At 48.6% G+C, this 19,724-nt stretch overlaps 1 protein-coding gene across 2 annotated transcripts in view; it reads left to right on the forward strand.

Annotated features, from left to right (window-relative positions):
* Positions 1–11,306: 11,306 nt before the first annotated feature.
* Positions 11,307–19,724, forward strand: part of PCSK6 (proprotein convertase subtilisin/kexin type 6) — a 134,387-nt gene continuing 125,969 nt past the window's right edge. For both annotated transcript variants that reach the window (XM_021680644.2, XM_021680645.2), the window contains exon 1: positions 11,307–11,389. In XM_021680644.2, coding sequence (XP_021536319.2) covers positions 11,378–11,389 — 12 coding nt within the window. In that variant the 5' untranslated portion in view covers positions 11,307–11,377. The remainder of the gene's footprint in view (positions 11,390–19,724) is intronic.

Here is a 19,724-nt window from a genome sequence, read left to right on the forward strand (position 1 = left end):
CTCATCACACCTCATCCTTTGGTACGTCTTTCTTCATAAACAGGGCCAGTCTGTACAGGACTGTGGCATCATGGAAACGAGGGGATTGTGGATGGTAACTTGCACCATCTGATCCTCACACCTTAGTCACTGTTGCCAACTGTCCAACAGTGGTCTTCACGGGAAAGGGTCCGGTTCACAGTCAGGTGTGACATACATCTGTCAGGGCTCTTTCGTGGGGTCGGGCCTAGGATGAGGAGGGGTGAGGTACTCACCTTGGGCACAAAGTATAAGGGACAGATGCCAGAAGAAAACTCAGTAATCGAGGTAAATAACATTTTGATGCAATATTTTAAAATTTGAAATTAATAAAATCCACAGTGAACAAAATCTCAGAAATTTAAGTAAAAATTAAATAAAAATCAGCATTACTGATTTTTCTTCGGCCTTGGGCTCCAATATGGCTTCACACAGCACTGTTCCTTACTGTCTCAGGGTCTAGAGTGGTTCCCTCAATGTTCTCTTGACTTTTGTGACCTTGGCACTTGCCAATGTCAGGCCAGTTATATTGTGGAAGGTCCCTCCGTTGGGGTTTTGTCTGATGTTTGCTCACGGTGAGGTTCAGGTTCTGCACTTTGGGCAAGAGTCTCACAGAAGTGAGTCACTGCATCCGACCCCGTTTCAGTTTGCCTCTGGGCTGGTGGTGCGCCTGTTGATCACCCGGTTAAGGGGCTTTGTCTGCCTGTCAAGTTTCTCCTTTCCCCTTTATAAATTAGTAAATATTTTGCAGAGAGATAATTCGAGACCATGTAAAAATAGCCAATTGGTATACAGCTTGGGATTTGTTATTAAGTATATCTGTATGGACTCATGGTTTCCTATTTTATTCTTGGACTGCAACCTACGAGAGCAAAGCGATTATTTACTGGCCCCTGGTTTGGCCTGTGGGTGCCTTTCAAGTCTGCTTCTGTATACTAGTGATGTGTCTCCAGGGTTCTTGGAGCCCTTTCTTGCTCTCTTCCCAAAATGTGGTCTTACAGATTCCTCTTGCATTTTCCCTGCCCTGACTCTGGACTCAGCCATTTCTCCAAGAAGCCCTGGTTCCCTTTAGTACAAAATGGTATTTAGAAGCCAAGATCCGGGCTCTGGGTGGGTTCACTGCTCTTGGGTGCTGCTGCTTGCTCACAGGCCTATCCAGTGAGGAGAGGTTGTGTGTGTGTCTGTGTCTACTTATCTATCTTGAAAACTAAATTCACACGGTTATCCAATTCCAATCTAACACCACAGAGTTCTTAACAGTTTTCTTCTCCAACAGTGAGAAAATGCTCTCATTGCCCCGGTGTGTTAACCGTATTTGATCCTTCTCCCTGTGGGTAACCAGTGTGCATGTGTTCTGTCTACATCTCACCATGTGGATGTGCTTCTCACCCACTTGGGCTCTGACACGCAGACTGGGCTGCCCCCTCCCAGTGTGAACACCTCCCCCCACACCGGCCTGCTCTGGGCTGCCCCAGGTCTCTCCCCATCAGTCTCCAGAACTTTCTCATCCTCCCAAACTGAAACTTTAGCAGTTTCATGCACCAGAAGCCGTGCTTTGCCCCACATGGCTTTAGGATTGAATTTTTTCAGGAGGAGGAGTCTTACTTTTTATTTTTCAGTCAAAATGAAGCAAAAATAAGTACAACAGGAGGGTTGGGTTTAGAAATCTGGTAAAATGACTAATTCCAGACAGCTGTACAGAAACCTCTAACCAGTAAGTGGTTTAAAAGGAAGATCTTCAAAGTCAAGATTGTAGAGTTTTTCAGATGGCTCTTTGTGGATGTTAAAGGTAGAGGTCGAGGCCAGATGTATAAATTAAACCTCCTCATAGGAGGCCAGACCATTTGGTTTGGCAACTTCAGGGAAGAGAAAAATGAAGGTTGCTAAGTAAAACTTAATGATTTTTCAGGAATTTGTAGGAAGTTGAGCAGCTTAATTGCAGGCTCTGGGTGGATATGTGTTGAAGAAAGCAATTTTAGGAGACTAGGAAATTGTGCAATAATCTTAACTTGGGTCAGAATTGTAATTATTGCAGTAACAGAATGTCGCTATGTGTATATGTGACCGAAATGGGAAGCAGGGTTTTTTTTTTTTTCTTTTTTTAAGGCTTTAAAAAATAACAACAAAATGTTCGTTCTCCCTCTCTGGACTTCCTTAATTATGAATGCCAGGTAACTCAGTGCTGGCTAAATAGAGGTTCAGTGGCCATCTATATTTATAATTTTCTTCAGGTAGGGGAGTCACCAGAGCAAGACAGAATTAATTTGGTGTGTAGGGTTTTATAGGCTCTAATTAGTTATGTTTCTCGTAAGCAGATCAAGTGGGATCAATAATATTATATAACTGAACTCTGACGCCCGTGACTTTGAAACATAGACTCTTCCCCCAAAGCCAAGGGCCCCCCCGGAAGATGCCAGCCATAAAGACCAGCAGCTCCAGAAGCCGGCACGCTGCACCCGCAAGTGGACGGGGCTTGAAACATCTGTTTCCAGCCAAGGGCAGGCTCTGGGGGGGAAAACGGGAAGGGGGTTTTTTTTTTTTTTTTTTTTTTTTTTTTTTTGCAAAGTCAGAAGTCTCATCTACAGCCCATTCATTTCTGAGACCTTGAATTGTGACATTTCGTGGCTCCTTATCAGCTGTTCCCGTGAGGCGGATTTAACCGTGGGAGCCTGGGGAGGTGGGGTGGCATTTCTGTGCACTGACCAAAGCATGCACTTAGCCAATCCCCACCCCCCCGGCCCCCCAGCCTGGCTTGCTGACTTGAGGACTTAGGGAACTGCACCTGCGTCTGAGGTCACGTTCATTGGAGGGCCGAGTGGGCGGGTGGACCTTTGGAACAATCCGATGTCATTTGGGATGGATTTGGCCTGCTCATCAGTGACTTGCTGCAAATCAAATGTAATATATTAGATGGGGCTCTACACCGTGCCTTCGGAGCTGCAAAAAAGGACAGGTCATCTTTTTGTTCAGGAAGGCAGTGTGCACCCCAGCTGCTAGCACCCGCAGATCCCCTGGACCTCACGCCTGCCCTATATAAGCAGTGATTTGAAGCTGGATGTACTCAGATTTACGGGGGGCGGCGGGGGAGAAAACAGGACAAGAGAGGCTCTTCCTGTAAATATCCCCAGCCCAGGCCTCTCCCCCACCATACTTGGCTTCTGCCTCTTCCTTATTTGGCTTTGCAAGCTGTTTACACTCATCCCACCTGTAGTCCTCGAGAGGCTGCCTCTCCAAGGCCGGTTAGCTCGCCATGAATGAGGGGTGTCAGGCCACTTGGATGGAGTGCAGAGTCATGGCTGGCCTGCCTCGCTCTGCCTGCACCCGTGGGAGCTCAGAGGAGCTGCATGGGGCCCGGCTCAGGCTACACAGCTGGTAGATGGTCTGCCTGACCCCACAGCCTCAGGACTGTCCTCAGAGCGGGGCTAGAGAGAGCCCTAATGGCAAAACAACAGTCACAGGGCTGGGGTCTTAGTTGGCCCCAGGGCCGCACTGGGCAACTAATATGTAGGGGGAAAGGGGAAGACGTGTGTGTCCTTCCAGTGTCACTTGAAGTCTGTTCATTTCACCGAACATTTTTGAGCTCCTGCCACGTTCCTGACATGGCCAAGGCCTGAGGATTTACAGACAATTCCTGTCTTTGAGAGCTTACAGTGGAAGGATGGAAGGAGGGTGGTGACAGCAACCAGGGCAGACCTGGGCCTGGGAGGTCTAGGAGGCCTTCCTGGAGGCAGTGGTAGCTCAGAGGACGGTTGAGTGGGAGGTGGTCTTATTTGTGGGAAGGGGCTTGTATAAGCAGGCTCAGAGGTGTGAAATAGCAGGTGACAGCAGAGTCCCCCGCACACAGCATCACCGGAGGACAGAGGTGATGCAGGCGGGGCCAGGCCCGTGGCCGAGAGGTGGCGTGGCCCAGTGGTGGAGATCTTTATGTGCCCCATGAGGGGCTGAGGCTTCCTCCACTGAGAGGAGGCAGAGCTGGAGTGGGAATGGCAATGTAATGGTGCAGAAGAGAGTCAGAGGCCAGGGACCTGCCCTGGTTCAAGCAGGGCAACGGGGCCACCTCTGCTGGGGCGGTGGCGATGGGGTTCAGCCAGGCTTGAACCCTTCAACAGGTCACTTGCAGAGGGTTCGGTGGCACTGGACGCATGTGGAGGATATGGTGCCGTTCAGCAAGACAAGGGACTCCTCGGGAGGAGGAGCAGATCTGGAAGCAAGTGAGGGTGGCAAGAAGACGCCGACCCCAGGATGGCTGCTCTGGTTGAGTCATCTGGGACACGCACATCGCAGGGGCTGCTGCCCTCCACTACACTCTGCCAGGAACAAGGAGAGAGATGGCTAGGGTATGGCCTGGGCCCCCGAGGACTCAGCCTGTAGAGCACAGGTGTGCTCGGCACCCATGCGGGTGGGACAGGCTTCACGGAGGAGCTGGTACTGAGCCGAGCCTGGAAGGCCAGCGGGGATTGGCCGGACGAGGGAGGGGCAGCCTCCTGGAAAGGGATTCAACACGGCCCCTGGATGCAGTTCCGTGTCTGCCAGGGAGAAGTTTCAGAATCCAGATGGGCAGTGGCGACTGGGACCCCTGGAACTGGAACCTTCATCTGGGGGGGGTGCAGGAGGCTGGTCCACAGCCGCTGTGCTCATGCTGTCCACTGACTCTGACCAAGGTGGAGGCCACAGACCCAGAACTTCTGAATTAGGGCAATTAGCAGTAGGCTCAGGACGTCCACGTGGCTATGAGGGCTGTGGGAAAGCCGAAGACTTGCCTGGTTGTATTTCAGAGCCATTTGTTGGTGAATCTTACATAAACACCCACACACAATTGTATACTTATGCACGTGGATATACACACATATCTGAATACACACATACACGTATATATACACGCTCACACACCGATGTGTACATACGTATATGCTCCTACATCCATATACCTACACACGTATGTATCTGCATACATACAAATATACACTCATAAATATTTGTGCTTCCATATACACACATGCATGTGTATACACATATGTGAATACATACATTCACATCCAGACACATATATGCACGTATAAATACATAAACACATGTCCATGTGTACATATGCACACATATGCTCACGTATGGATGTAATGGGATAGATACGTGCATGGAATATAATATATGGCTCTCATGATTTCTGCTGGAAATGAAGGGGAGTGGACACTTGTTGAGCCGCTTGGCCCTCTGTGAACAAACCTGCTGCTAAGGGTGAAAACCAAGGTGAATGGGGTCCCCCGTGGCCACTGATGCCGGAAATGTGTCAAGAGGCGAAGGGGTGATGGTTGTGAGTGTGAGCTCTGAGCTCAAATCCTGACGGTGCTGCTTACTAAAGATGTGGTCTTACTTAACCACTCGGTGCCTCAGTTTCCCCAACTGCAAGATGAGGATAATCATAGCATCTACTGCATTAGGGCTGTTGTGAGAATCAAACAGGTGAATGCATCTAAACTGTGAGTTTCCTGCCTGGGACGCAGTGAGCGCTCAGCAAGGGTCAGCTGCTCTTATGAGCCAGGGGCAACCAGTAAAAGTCAGGGACCCTCAGTGGCTGGAAGGCAGGAGAAGGAGGGAGAATTGCCGTTCCCTACGAACTCTATGCACCTTTGTATTGTCCATATTTTGTACCGTATGCATCCATTATCTAAATTTTTTTTAGAGGCTAATAGAGTACCATGTTAAGGAGAAACCACGCTCAACTCTTTTCACTGTGGGTTCTTTGATCTCATTTTTTGCAATGCTCTGGCCCAGAACACTTAGCAGGGTTTTTAATGATGTTTTAATGATGTTACCAATTTTATCAACTAATGTGTATAATTACATATCACTGTTGAGTAAAGAGACACGAGCATTCCATATTCAGCAGATTGTTCATTTTCTTGGATGGGGTACTAAGGGACTGGCTCTAATTAATGCATCGTGAAAATACATGGACAAGAAAGAGAAAAGGCACTTACTGAAATTTTATGTTACGACTTGAAAAAGAAGACACCTTGTAGACTAGAGATCAGCTTCATCGATGGAGAGCCAGTTGAGGTAGGTTCTGGAAGCGCTCAGAGCTGAGCAGGACGGGGAGGCAGCCTGGGATGCTGGGGGAAGAATTTCTCTTCCGTTCTCAAGGAGGGGAAGGAAGGGGAGGCCACCGGGGCCCTCAAACAGCAGGATTCCGTGGGAGCCCCTGCACCCCGTGTTCATAAAGGTAGGCTGCTTCCATCCTGGCTCGGGACGTGGTGCACAGAGCACATGAGTGGTGACCACGGGAGCACAGGGGGGCCTGGTGTAAACACCACCCCGGGCCATAGCGCGGGATGGCATGGGATCGCCAGGCCTGCCAAGCCGGGAGGAGAAGCTACTTAGTGCAGAAAGCAAATCAAAATAAGGACATTTCCTCACTTAGGAGATTACCTTGAATTCAAAAAGTCTTTATGCTGCCCCTGTTTTTCTATCCATTCTTATGATTCCGGCTCTTGTCAGTTTGACCCTGAAGGTGTACCAGATGCGTTGCAATCATCCTAAACCCGAATTTGTGTACTGTAGGTCATTTGGTGTCAGGTCTTGTCACCTACTCATCTGTGGGTTGAGAGGGGAAATTGCTGGTTCAGGAATTGGGAAACTCTGAGGGTAACAATGGGGCTTACCTCCCTGGGCCTATTTTCTTTCCCATCTGTAAAATGGGGCCGTGCCCATGCTTCTTTCCCATACCCTCATCTGTAGGTCAGGGCCACGGAACGATCAGGTGTCCCTCATGTTTAACCAGGCCGGTGGCCATGTCCCCAGTGACCCTGCTCGAGAACGGGAGCTTTCCAGTCTACAACCATACCACCCTGAATGTGCCCGATCTCATCTGATCTCGGAAGCTGAGCAGGGTCGGGCCTGGTTAGTACTCGGATGGGAGAATGGGGGCTTCCCAGCCATCCTGTCCTCTTAGCTCCCGTAGGCACCCAGAGATCTTAAGGAGCAACTCCCCGAGTTGGGAGGGGCATACCTGGGGTCGACGCTGCTGTGGCAGGTGAGCTGAGGACCAGCGAAGGACTTGTTCATTGTCATGAAGCCATGTTCATCATCAGAGCCTTTGCTGGACTCCCAAAATACGCCCAGCAGCGAATGCTCTAAATCATAGGTTGGTAGACTCTTTCTGTAAAGTCCACATGTGAAATGTTTTAGGCTTGTGGGCCAGAGGGTCTCTGTAGCAACTCCACAATTCTGCCATCTTAATATGAAAACAGCCACGGGCAGTAGGTCAATGAATGGGTGTGGCTGTACTCCAGTAAAGCTTGATTGATAAAAACACGAGGTGTATCTATAGCCCAAAGCACTGAAAACAGGGTCATGAACAGATATTTGCATACCCCTACTCATAGCAGCATCATTCACTACAACCAAAGGGAAGAAGCAATCCATGTGTCCATCAGTGGGTAAATGGATAAACAAAATGTGGCGCACACATGCAAGGGAATATTATTCAGCCTTGAAAAGGAAAAATATCTTGACAAATGTCACGACATGGATGAACCTTGAGGACATCGTGTTTAGGGACATAAGCCAGTGACAAAAGCACAAATGATTCTGCTCATACGAGCTATCCCTAGCTATCAAACTCACAGAGACAGCAAGTAGAATGGTGGGGAGGGGGAAATGAGAGTTAGTGAAATGTGCAGTTTCAGTCTGGGAAGATGAAAAAGTTCTGGAGGTGGGTGGTGGTGTTGGCCACATAACATTGTACTCAGCAGTCTTGAAGCTGCATGCAAGCTTAAAAATTGTTAACATGGGGGCGCCTGGGTGGCTCAGTTGGTTAAGCGACTGCCTTCGGCTCAGGTCATGATCCTGGAGTCCTGGGATCGAGTCCCGCATCGGGCTCCCTGCTCGGCGAGGAGCCTGCTTCTCCCTCTAACCCTCCCCCCTCTCATGTGCTCTCTCTCTCTCTCATTCTCGCTCTCTCAAATAAATAAATAAATCTTTAAAAAAAAAATTGTTAACATGGTAAATGTTATATTATGTGTATTTTACCTCCAAAAAAATAAGATAAATAGGAGGCAGACCAGATTTGGCCCATGGGCCATAGTTTTCCGCTCCCTACTCTGAATGAATTGGTATTTTATTAACCACAGCTTCTCTACAGGCTTTGGGAGGACAGTTGTAGCCCTACCTCGGGGGCATCACGTTAATCTGGTCTGCAGACTATGCGTGCCCACCAGGGAGTCAAGGCTCTCCCTCCTGAGGATCTGGGCTCTTCTTCCTCCCCTCACGGTAGTTCCAGTATCGGGTGACGCTTTCTGTCCCATGCTGCTCTGAATTACACTATCTGGCCTCAAATCTTTGGTTGTGAGGAAGAACTGTGGCTGCTTCCCTCCCCCTCAACCCTACTGCATAAGGACCCAGAGGGTGGACAGAGGTACCCAGAATCTCAGAAGGACCCTTCAGCTGCTTTCAAATTTATGAACAGGCAATGCCCTGACCCCCTCGCCTTTTTTTCTGAAACACATTCCAGCTTCTTCTGCAGCTAGCTTTGTAGGGGCAGGAGGACAACCTGAGCTGGTGTCCCCGTCTCCTCTGCACCGGGAGTGGACCTTCGCAGACCCTCAGCCCCCATGCTGGGCTGGACAGAAGTTTCCAAACAGATGTGGCATTGGTCACTGATGCCACTCGGTCAGCGCTATGGGGGAGCATCTCTTCTTCCAAAGAATTGCTCAAGCAGAACAGCTCTCGTTAGCTCAGACCCTTTGAGCCGTTGCTAAGGATGGTCATGGTGGCTCAGAGGCAGGGAGCTGGATGGCCTTGGGGTTGGCTGCCTCTGGCCCGGCGTGGCTGCCCTAAGGCCAGGTGCTGCCCTGAATGGCTTTCAGGGCCGCCCTGGTATGGGTTTGCTTAGGGTCAGCAGCTCTGCAAGCCATCCATCCGTTTGCCAGCAAATTTGATTCACCTCTTAGTTTCTCCATGTCCCTGAATGGGAATTGACTTGAATGGCCAGAGTTAAAAGACCAGAAGTTGTGAAACATCGCCCAGGGATGGTGGCAGCTCAGAAGCAAACAGGCTGATTAAATACGGCTCGAAGTTAAGACTCCATTATTGCTTCTGGTTCTAAATCACAGCTCTGGCGTGTGTGAGGAGGAGCCTTCGACATATATGACATATATGGCAATGAACTCTTGTTGAAGAAGTGAGCAAGGTGACTTATCTGTAGGAGAAATAAAAGTGCTTTTGTGCAAAATAGGGCCAAAATCATGAGGTTTATGGTCGTAGGAAAAAAATGCCTCGAGGTAGAAAATGAACTGAGAATGTTCATTGTGGAAAACCATTTGTTGAGCACTTACTACCTGCTGGGCACTCTGCTTGCTCTCTCTAGATTTATGTAATTTAAGTCTTAGAGCAACACTTCAAGGCAGTAGTTCCTGTTTTCATGAGGAAACTAAGACTCAAAGAGGGTCTTAAGCCCAGGTCACCCCTCAGGAAGGGGTCGAGTTAGAATGCAGACCCAGATTTGGCCAAAATCGAAAGCATCCTGGTCCCAGTGAGGAGAATGGAGTTGCCGTGAAGAGGAGTCAGACAGAGAATCCCACCCAGCTCCCCACACCAACCAGCGCTGGGTGACACCCACCAGGTTCTAGACACAATACAGAGGATACCTATTTAGTCCTCACGACTATCATAGTATTCAGTGTTCCATAGTCGTAAGCGACAGGAACACACGGGAGCAAGCTTAAGTGAAAAAGGAGGATTTTAATTTCAAGGACAAACAGGGTATCTCCTGCCACTCAGGAACAGGAGGGAGCCAGGCTGCCTGGGATTGCTGGAAATGAGGACGGGAGTGCTGGAGGCCTCTGGCCTTGTGGAAAGATGTGGAAATGGCCACTCAGAGCATCCACATCCATCCAGGTCTCTCCCCGGGCCGGTCAACCCTCCTGGGATCAGGTCGCAGCAGACAAAATGGCTTGAGTGAGGTGGGTATAGCTAAAGGTTGTGAGTTATGCAGACTTTAGTTATTCTTAACTCCAGTGGTTGGGTAGTTTGAGCCCCACTTTACACGGAAAGAATCAAGATTCACAGGGGGCGAATGCCCTTGCCCAAGGTCACATGGCCCGTGGTGGTGAAGGGGGAAGGCAGGGTTTGAACCATGTTTGTATCAGAATCACCACATATGTGCCACTCTAGAGTACAAATTGTCCTAAATTCGTCCTTTGATCAGAAACTGGAAAAGAAACTAGGGTAGTTTCGGCTGAGAAGGGCAGCTCGAAAGTCTGTGTAATATTCGGTCCAGTCTCATTTAAAAAGCTCTGCTTTCAAGGACGGTGACCAACAAGCTAGTTTCAACAATGAGTAAAAGTCAGAACAAGAAACAGGTCTTCTGAGAACAACGTCCTGATACTTAAGGGTCACTGAGGCACGAGGGCCCGCCTGTCCTGAAGGCCACATCCATTGCTTCTCTTGGTTCTGTCCAGCCCTCAAGCTGAAATCTGTCTCGACAAACCACCCCTGGCAGAAAATTGGGACACCCTGGGCGTTTGGCTGTTCTCATCTGACCTTTTCACAATCCCCAAGCAGATGGACCCGCGTGTTTTCTTTGGCTCCCTTGTTGCGCTTGGGAGCGAACGTTCATTCTTAGATATTTCAGTTTACCCGTGGGGTGGAGAGTGTGGAGTTTGTTTATAAATGAATATTTTGGTGCAGGCCTGACTTGACACTAACTTAGCTATTTCAGGGATGCTTGACCCTAAGTGAACATTAATTCTTGTCTACAAAACTTGGCCAAGAGAGTACAAATTTTAAAGGCTATGAACTTACCACAAGATCTGGAAGAGCATGTGCTTCATTGGAAATACTACCCTGCATTGTTTGTCCCAAAAGGAGTATCTAAATCCACCTTCGTGTTTGTAAACGCTGAATATTGGCCAGAGAGATGAGTGGGAAAGCGTAATGGAGAGTGTGTGTCCTTTGGGAGTAGAATGAGTCTCTCAGAGAAGGAGAAGATTTTTGTCGGATGGAGGATTTTTGAAGCTGGTTATAAGACTATTAACTGGGGGCACCTGGGTGGCTCAGCCAATTAAGCGTCTACCTTTGGCTCAAGTCATGATCTCAGGGATCTGAGCTCGAGCCCTGCACCTACTCTGCTCAGTGGGGAGTCTGCTTCTCCCTCTCCCTTTGCCCCTCCCCCCTGCTCGTGTGCTCTCTCTCTCTCAAATAAATAAAATCTTAAAAAAATTTTAAAAAGACTGTATTAACTGATAACATCCTGCTTCTTTTTTTGCAGATTGGAAACCTGGAAGATTACTACCATTTTTATCATAGCAAAACCTTTAAAAGATCGACCTTGAGTAGCAGAGGCCCTCATACCTTCCTCAGAATGGACCCCCAGGTACAGATCTCTGCTCCCGGGACAGGGCCCTTTCCTAAGGCCTGGCGTATTGTTTGCTTTTAGTCTGGGTCTGTGGTTCTAAAAATAACTGAGTCTTGATTTTTAACGTGATGCTACATAGTCATTAGTTTTCCTTATCCGCTTTGAATAAAGCAAGACAGATGTACAGCAACACATCAGACCATCTGAATGCTCGAAATATGTGGTCCCTTGTCAGACTGGAGAATTTCAATTCTGGGCTTCAGTTTGAAGCAACAATCAAATGAGTATAGATCTATTGATATTTTAAATCTTTAAAAATGACCAAAACACACAGTAATCAGAGGAGATAAGTATATGGATATTACCCACAAAAGCAAAAAGACTAGGCAATTCAAGCTAGTGTTTTAGTAATGAAATCAGAGATTGGGCTGATGGATGTTTTTGTGGCTGTCGTAACACATGTCTTAATGGTTACCATGAATTTAAAAACTTGGGCAGGAAATATAACTGTTTTCCCCTTACAAATTCATGTGATCTTTGAGATTAGAACAAGTATAATTTGCCAAGAGGCTAACAGTTTGTTTTCATATAATTCATGTTTATTGGGTCATGAATTATACATCCTCTCTGAATAGATTTGAGACTAATATTTCACAAACGCCAGTCAACAGATACTTGGTAAGCTTAACAATTCAAGATGGTCAGGTTAGCTTTTGAGGACTTCATTTCATTCAGCAGGTGACGTTGGAATACCAGCCATGGGTCAGGCTCTGTCCATAGCAGCACCATTGGAGTGGGTGGTCAGGCTGATAGAAAATGAAGCAGTAAGTAGAAAAATAGGTGATCTGTCACAGGGTGATGAGTGCTAGGAGGGAAGATGGAAGTTCACGTGAGAAGCAGTAGCAGTCCCAACAAAGAAACGAGGCCGTTGGTAAATCATAGTTTTCGAACGTGGAAATTGCCTTCTCTTAAAAGCACTGTGCTAAATCTTAGTTTGGGTTTCCAAGCTGGTACACAATACTATTTCTTTCTTTTTTTTTTTTTTTTAATTTTTTTTTAAGATTTTATTTATTTGCGAGAGAGAATGAGAGACAGAGAGCATGAGAGGGAGGAGGGTCAGAGGGAGAAGCAGACTCCCTGCCGAGCAGGGAGCCCGATGCGGGACTTGATCCCGGGACTCCAGGATCATGACCTGAGCCGAAGGCAGTCGCCCAACCGACTGAGCCACCCAGGCGCCCCCACAATACTATTTCTTTATTCCCACATAATATTTATAATAAAGTTTCCATGGAGAAATGGGTTCTTGGTGTTGTCCCAGGTCACCCCACTGACCGTCGTGGCTCCTTTTATAATGGCTGAGCTGGGGGGTGGCAGGGTGGGTGCGCGGGAGAGATGGTCTATCCCTGGGCACAGTACCTGAAACATGCTTCTCCAGAGTATCACTTTGTGGTGTTCTGATTTCAAGCACGTGAGAAACTGGTCTTCGTGGAACTCATTCATGTAATTGGGCTGTGACGAGGCAGACGTGTCCTGTACATATTTCTGAATTGATTTTATAGGCGCGTGGACGAATGGATAGGTGGATAGATAGAAGGAAATAGATATGAAGTGTTATGCTAATCCCATTATTCCTTCTTAGCAGGGAAAAAGAAGTCGATGTTCATTGAGGGACTACTGTGTGCTTGAGCACTTTAACGTACATCAGCTCACCTGGTCATAGGGGGCTATGATTATACCTACGTGCATTCACACCGTGGAATTGGAAGGAATGGTTTTTCAAAGGGGCTGGTATATTTTTTTCCTCTTGGAAGCAGAACGAGATTGTGGTTGCTGATTCCCACAGGATGGGACAATTGGAGAAGGATGAGCAGACCCAATGCTTCCGTCAGCGTAAAACTGAGAGGAAGGGGTACTCTGTGCTGGTCACCAAAGAAACGTGCATTCTTTGAGGCTGCAAGGGGGTGCTGAGATTCATAGCAGCATCGGTCAAAGCGTTGAGAAACTTCGGAGCTAGGAAGAGAGTGGCTGCCAGGCCCTCCACAGTTTCACTTCCAAGCAAACAGTGTGCTCACTCTTGTGAAGACGACATGCTTATTCTTCATCGGAAGTCTTCAGAGTTATTAAATTGTGACCGCGCAGATAGTTACAACAAAGGGCAAGCCATTTGAATGGGGGCGCCCCATTCCCCAACAGAAGCATGCAATGAGAAGATAATGGGGCAGTGCATTTCTTCGCCCCTTTTCCACAGGGTGTTCTGAGAATTAAGCTGTTTCTCCATTGTTAGAACTACGGCAGAGTTCAAATAGGCCCTGGGTTTTATAGACATCCTTTTTTTTTTTTTTTAAGTGACTAAATTTTAAAGCATTTAAAGGTATCTGGGGCACCTGGGTGGCTCAGTTGGTCAAGCGTCCGACTCTTGATTTCAGCTCAGGTCATGATCTCAGGGTCCTGGGATGGAGCCCCACGTTGGTCTCTGTGCTCAGCACAGTCTACTTGGGATTCTCTCTCCCCTTTTCCTCTGCCCGTCCCCCCACTCACTTTCTCTCTCAAAATAAATAAATAAATGAATCTTAAAACAACAACAACAACAGGGGTGCCATGGCTTAGTCGGTTAAGCATCTTCCTTCAGCTCAGGTCATGATTCCAGGGTACTGGGATCGAGTCCCATGTTGGGCTCTCTGCTCAGTGAGGAGTCCGGTTCTCCCTCTCCCTCTATGCTCTCTCTCTCTCTAGTAAATAAATAAAAAAAACTAGAAAACCAAAACAAACAAACAAAACACCTAAACCGTCCCCCCCCCAAAAAACCATTTAAAGGTATTCAACTTGACTGCACTTCCTTTCCTTCCCCAAATATTGATTGTGCACCTGCTGGGCACCAGGCCCTGTGCCCCAGGGGAAGCAGAGACGCCCACCCAGCTGGTGTCCGCCCTGGGTGAGCTCCCAGCAGAGCAGGGCACGGGAGTCGAGCATGAGATTGTTCGAGGCAGCAGAGAAGGAGCCCTGGGAAGGCTTGAGGGCGCGGGGTGGGTGTGTCCAGACCCGCCTCCACTGCAGCATCTAAGGTGCGGAGGTTTTGAGGTGCGTCCAGAGTACTCCATTCCGTTTGGGACTAGGGCAAACCATTCCCAGCCATCAGCCGTGTCCTTGAAGGGAGGAGAAGGAAGGATAGACTTTCTCTTAGCAAAGACTGTGGCAGTTAGGCTTCTTTCAAATAAAAGTCCTTTTTATACAAGAGCTTAATAAGCTCCTGGCACGGCTGCTATCAAAGCATCGTTCCACTATAGAAGAAAGAGAGAAAAGGTAAACAGCTTGCACATTCCAGCCCTGCCTGCGACTTCCGCGCGATTGGAAACTGCTTTCTCGCAGCACTAATTAAATTTGTAGCCGCGGGGAAAGCAGAGAGACATCTGACCCAATTATGAATTCAGAATTGCAAGCGAAATCGCCCTGTTTAAATCAGTCTAGTTGAATACAAACCACATCAATTAGCTGTCAGTCTGACTGACTAATATTTACTCAGCCTCGTCATTCTGATGAAATATTGGGCAAAACTAGCTGTTTTACCCAAGTGTTTCGTGTCCCCTCTTCTTGCAGCGCTCCAGAACGCTTTCCTACACCAGCGAAGCATTTCTGCGACACCTAGGCATGTGGAGATTGTGTGATTAGTATTATTAAGGGAAGGACAAGATGAGTTAATATTATTCAGAGACACTGGAATGCAAAGTCGCCGTTAGGTTCGAATGACCACACTGGAAATGAACGTTACAGGGCTTCGAGTACAGTGCGATCGAATGCAGATGGTATTTTATTGTAATTAGCTCCAGCCCCTATTGTATAAAAGGCACTTTGATAAGGGATGGAATTTACAATCCACCCCTACCTCACAAAAGAGCTGATGGAATGTACGTTTGTTAAAACAAAACAAAACAAAAACAAAACACAAGTGGGGAGGGAATACTGGAGACTGAAGCCTCCTTTTCACATGCATGCGTACAGACACACGCATTTATTCAGCATCTTTTTTTTTCTTTTTGCACGGATCCCGTCCCAGAATTGTGCCGTCGTTTTTCTTTACATTCTTAATTACCTTTACTCGATGCTTTTTCTTAACCACCCTCGGAAAAGGGCCATTTTGCTCCAAGGGCTTTGTGGATCAGCCCTCTCCTTGGGAGAACAACCCGACTGTTCTCCGTGCGCGCAGTATCAGTCACTGGGTTTTTCCAAGGGCTGTCATTTAAGCAAACTGAAAGCATTTGTTTTTAACTTGTTCTTTTGCCAAAAGTCTGGAGAAGGGTGAATGTTACAGAAGCATCAGCCAATGGCTGTAAGGGCTCACAAATTTTTTTTAAATTACTTATTCTGATTTTGTTCCAAGCTGGCTTATAGTTCGGCGTGGCTGGCTGCATCTTCCAACCCTTACATTTTAGTGTGATGACTGTGGCCCAGCCCTTCCCTTCCTTTCCGTTCTCAGCCAGATTGATGACGGAAATGGAAGGATAAAGATGTTACCAGGCAGGCCCTCCCTGGCTCCTTCTGGGGCGGTGGGAGCCTTCGGTTTGAGGCTGTATGTCAGTGTTTTAAGCTCAGAAGTTGGAAATGGTTTCTACGACCAGAGTAGGCACTCTGTTTTGTAGGATGGGACTTTGCCCCCAGAGTTTAATCAAAGCTCAGGTTTCTTTCCAGCAGTGATGCAACGTTTAAGCAGATCTTTCCATTAACCACAGATGGAGTTTTATCTGAGAGTTTTGTGTGCTAGAGCCATTCGAAGTGCAAACAAAAAGTTCCTGGCAAATTCAAGCACATAGACAGTAAGTGACCACGTTGCTCTCAGGGTCAATGAACTTGTAGCTGGGGGCCGAGGGCAGGGGAGGGCCGCCACCCAGGGTCCGATGGATTTGTCCATCTGGGGACAAGAGACATCTCCAACTGTCTCTTCATGTTTTCAGGATGACCTGACTGGGTCGAGTGGAATGGCTACTCTGAACTGGTAAAAAAAAAAAATTTAGAATTTTAAAATATACTTCAGAAATACGGAGCTTTATTATTCCACCAGCACATTCGATGCTTCCGCCTAGATGCCTCATAGACATGTCAAAGTCCACGCGTCCCCGACCCAGCTGACCACCTCTGACCCTGCCTCATCTGCATCCACGGCATGAACAGCAACTTCCCTCACACCACACTTGTTCCGTCTCCTATACAACTCCGTGCTCCCCTTGTCCCGTGTCGCTCCCTGCACCCCGGCCCTCTCTCACCTGGACCACTGCCCTGACCCCCTCACTGGCCTGCCCTGGGCTTCCTCACCTCTCACCGGTCTGCTCGCCACCCTCCCAAGAGATCCTGTGAAACACATATGGGATGCTGCCACTGGCCCTTGGGAGGTCCTTCCCTTCTTCCTCCGGCTTCTCTGTGGCCCCTGGACCCCAGCCACACTGGCCTTTCCAGCCCCCCTCACGTGGCATTGGCACTTTCCCCCTGCAGACCCTGTCTCTTCCTTGCTCGTCTCAGCTCCTGTGTGCCTGCCACCAGAAGTTAGCTCAGCGCCCTCCGATTTGACTTGCTCTCCCTACAGTTGTATGTTTATATTCTAGACTTGTGGGACTTCCTCACTGGATTCCAGGAGCGGAGGGGTCATGTCTGTTTATCTCACTACTCTCGTCCCAGTCGGACACTTGAGCGTGGCAGGGCCAGAGAGGGTCTAGGTGGGGGCTCCACCTCCAGCCTTCATTCCGAGCTGCCCGCGGTCACAGGTGATGCACCATCTTGAAGGGTTTAGTGGTCATGTGGATGCAGGAGAAATTGTGCTGTCCTCCTCTTTGAGGCTCTTGCACACAAGAGCAGGAAAGAAGCCTATCCAGCTCGGCAGCTGTCGGATTTACTTGACCACGGCCTCCTCCCTTTTGTTCCTGTAAACATCTGTTTCCTGGCCATTTTGGAAATAGTACCAAGATCAAGGGCCCAGGTGGGAGCACACAGGAGTGCACAGCAGTGTTTGGTGGGAGTGATGAGTGGTTTAGTATGCCTGGAATCTGGTAAGCGACAGGGCCGAGGTTGATGGGAGCTACAGATGGTTCCCAGGGGGCTGGGAGCACGAGGCTGGGGATAGTGTGCAGTTTTCCAGATCCCAAGGAGAGGCAATGGGAAGGTAAGACGACCTGAGGTGGAAGGGCTTCCAGATAGAAGCATGTGAGCCCATCTCTTGCCAGTGGATTATAAAGTTCTCGAGGGCCAAGGCCACATCTCAGTTGTTTTATTGCCTTACGAGTCTAGCAGATTACCCAGGAAATAGTAGACAGACACTTAGTCAATGTTTATTGAAACATATCTCAGTTTGCACAGAGTAGGTTCACATAATCAAGTTGTATCTGTTATCATTTGCTTATCCCCTTCTTTTTAAATAACGACATTAGAAGTGAATCGTGGCCGGCCTTTGTAACATGATGACAAAAATCCGAAAAAGGGCTTGAATGAATTATTACACTGCATTGTGTATGACAGTAATGATGGTGCTGACCAGTGTCGGCTTGGTGAACACTGTGGAGGGGAGGGGCGCTAGGCTCTAGCCACCTGCCCCGTTGTCCCTGAGTAGAGGCAGGTGATACTCAAGGGGGGACAGGACTACCTTCTCTTTCCTTTCAGCAGAGTGAGAACTAACTTACAAATGAATGAGGAGAGTCCATTTCCCAAAGTGCTTTCACACTTCCTACTCTCCGAAACGGGCAGAATGAGTACTGTCATTTCTCACCAACGTGAAACAGTCGTGGCCCGTGTGGTTCGGCTTGGATGGCAAGGGTTGGAGATGGGCTACACGTTGTTTCAGCTCTGGCTGTGGGTGAGGAAGTGGATTGGGGGCTAGACCCCAGTTGCCTCTGCGACATGGGAGGAGAAGGATGGTGGGTTTTTAAGCTGAGTCAGGATACCATCAGGATACCCTTTATTTTGTTGGTTCATCTTCCTTCTCTTCTCCCTCATCAACTGCCCTGGCTCCTGGGTTTCCAGCTGAGCAACTGTCAGAGCAGCCCAGCATCCCCCCCCCCCCCCCCAGGTGATACCCTCAGAGAGGCTCGGGCGTCTCACTGAGGGTAATGAGGCTGTCCAGTCATGGCTTGCTTGGGGGACTGGCCCCTCTGCCCCACCCCCCACCCCCAGGAACATAAGTGTGACTGCACTTCTCAATTCCTCATATGGAAAGCCCTGATCCACTTTCTACTCTGTGAGCCTAGCTGAATTCAATGGTTCATACCCATTTTGGAATCACAGGCCCCTTTGAAAAGCTGATGAAAGTTCTGGATTCTTTCTCTCTCTCTCTCCAGAGGAAAAAAGAAATCATGTCCTCATGTTCACACTACTTTGCCTATAGTTTCTGGGGCTCCCTGGGATGTTCGCCTGTCTTTCCATTCCTGAGGGACCCTAGGCCCTAGGGGAAGAAGGCCCCAGCTTAGCTCCTGGCTCATTTCATGTGTGCATTAACCGTTGCCCATCATGTGACAGGAGCCACCTTGCAAGCTGTAAGGTGACTTGCACTTGTCGGGGAGTATTATTTTTCTTTCTTTCAATTCTCCACTCCATAGGTTAGCTTCTTAGCTTTTTACCTGGTTGAAAGTTGCCCCAGTGAACGTTGGGCCAAGGCGTTGAGAGGAGTCAGTGTTGACAGGAACCAAGATCTTAAGCATCAGAGACTATGGAGTACAAAGGCATCTCAGATATGGGCTGACCCGACCCCCTGACCTTACAGCTTGGAGGCTGAAGCCCAGGCAGGCCACCCAGCCTCCCACAGGCAGAGTGAAGACAGAGGTTTATCGTCTACATTCCTTCTGGTGAGCTTGTTCTCTCTTAGGATTTGGTGGCACCTGGCCCTCGGGGGTCTGGCCTCTGACTTCTTCCACAGCTATTTCCTGGCCTGCAGTCAGGGCTGGCTTACTCACAAGCAAGCAGTAGAGGGAATTCCCTGTCCTTCAGCAATTACAGAAGAGGCTGCCCTTCACTTTGATGATGCTAAGGGAGAAAGAAAAAAGCGAGCTGGCAGGAGCTGTCTCCCACGCTCTGGATACAACCGTGCATGGAACACAAAACCTATACAGAATTAACTCTCAATAAACTGAGCGTACCAGTGGGCACTTCAGGGGAGTTTAGCAACTCAGTTCAAATGTGTGCCCTTCCCCTGGAGGTAGCGGGGTCCTGAGAGGGTGTGGGAGCAAGGATCTCTGTGAATGGCCTTTGTCGCCTTAGCTCAATCTCAGGGCAAAGACCCTGGAGCCCCCTTCTAGGACTTTCTAGCTCCTACCAACTTCCTGAGGCTTCTGAAGCCATAGTGGGGCCCCCATGAGCCATTGAGGGCTTTGCAGCAGGGCGT

Source organism: Neomonachus schauinslandi, chromosome 9 (genome assembly GCF_002201575.2).
Source record: "Neomonachus schauinslandi chromosome 9, ASM220157v2, whole genome shotgun sequence".
Classification (NCBI taxonomy): Eukaryota; Metazoa; Chordata; class Mammalia; order Carnivora; family Phocidae; genus Neomonachus; species Neomonachus schauinslandi.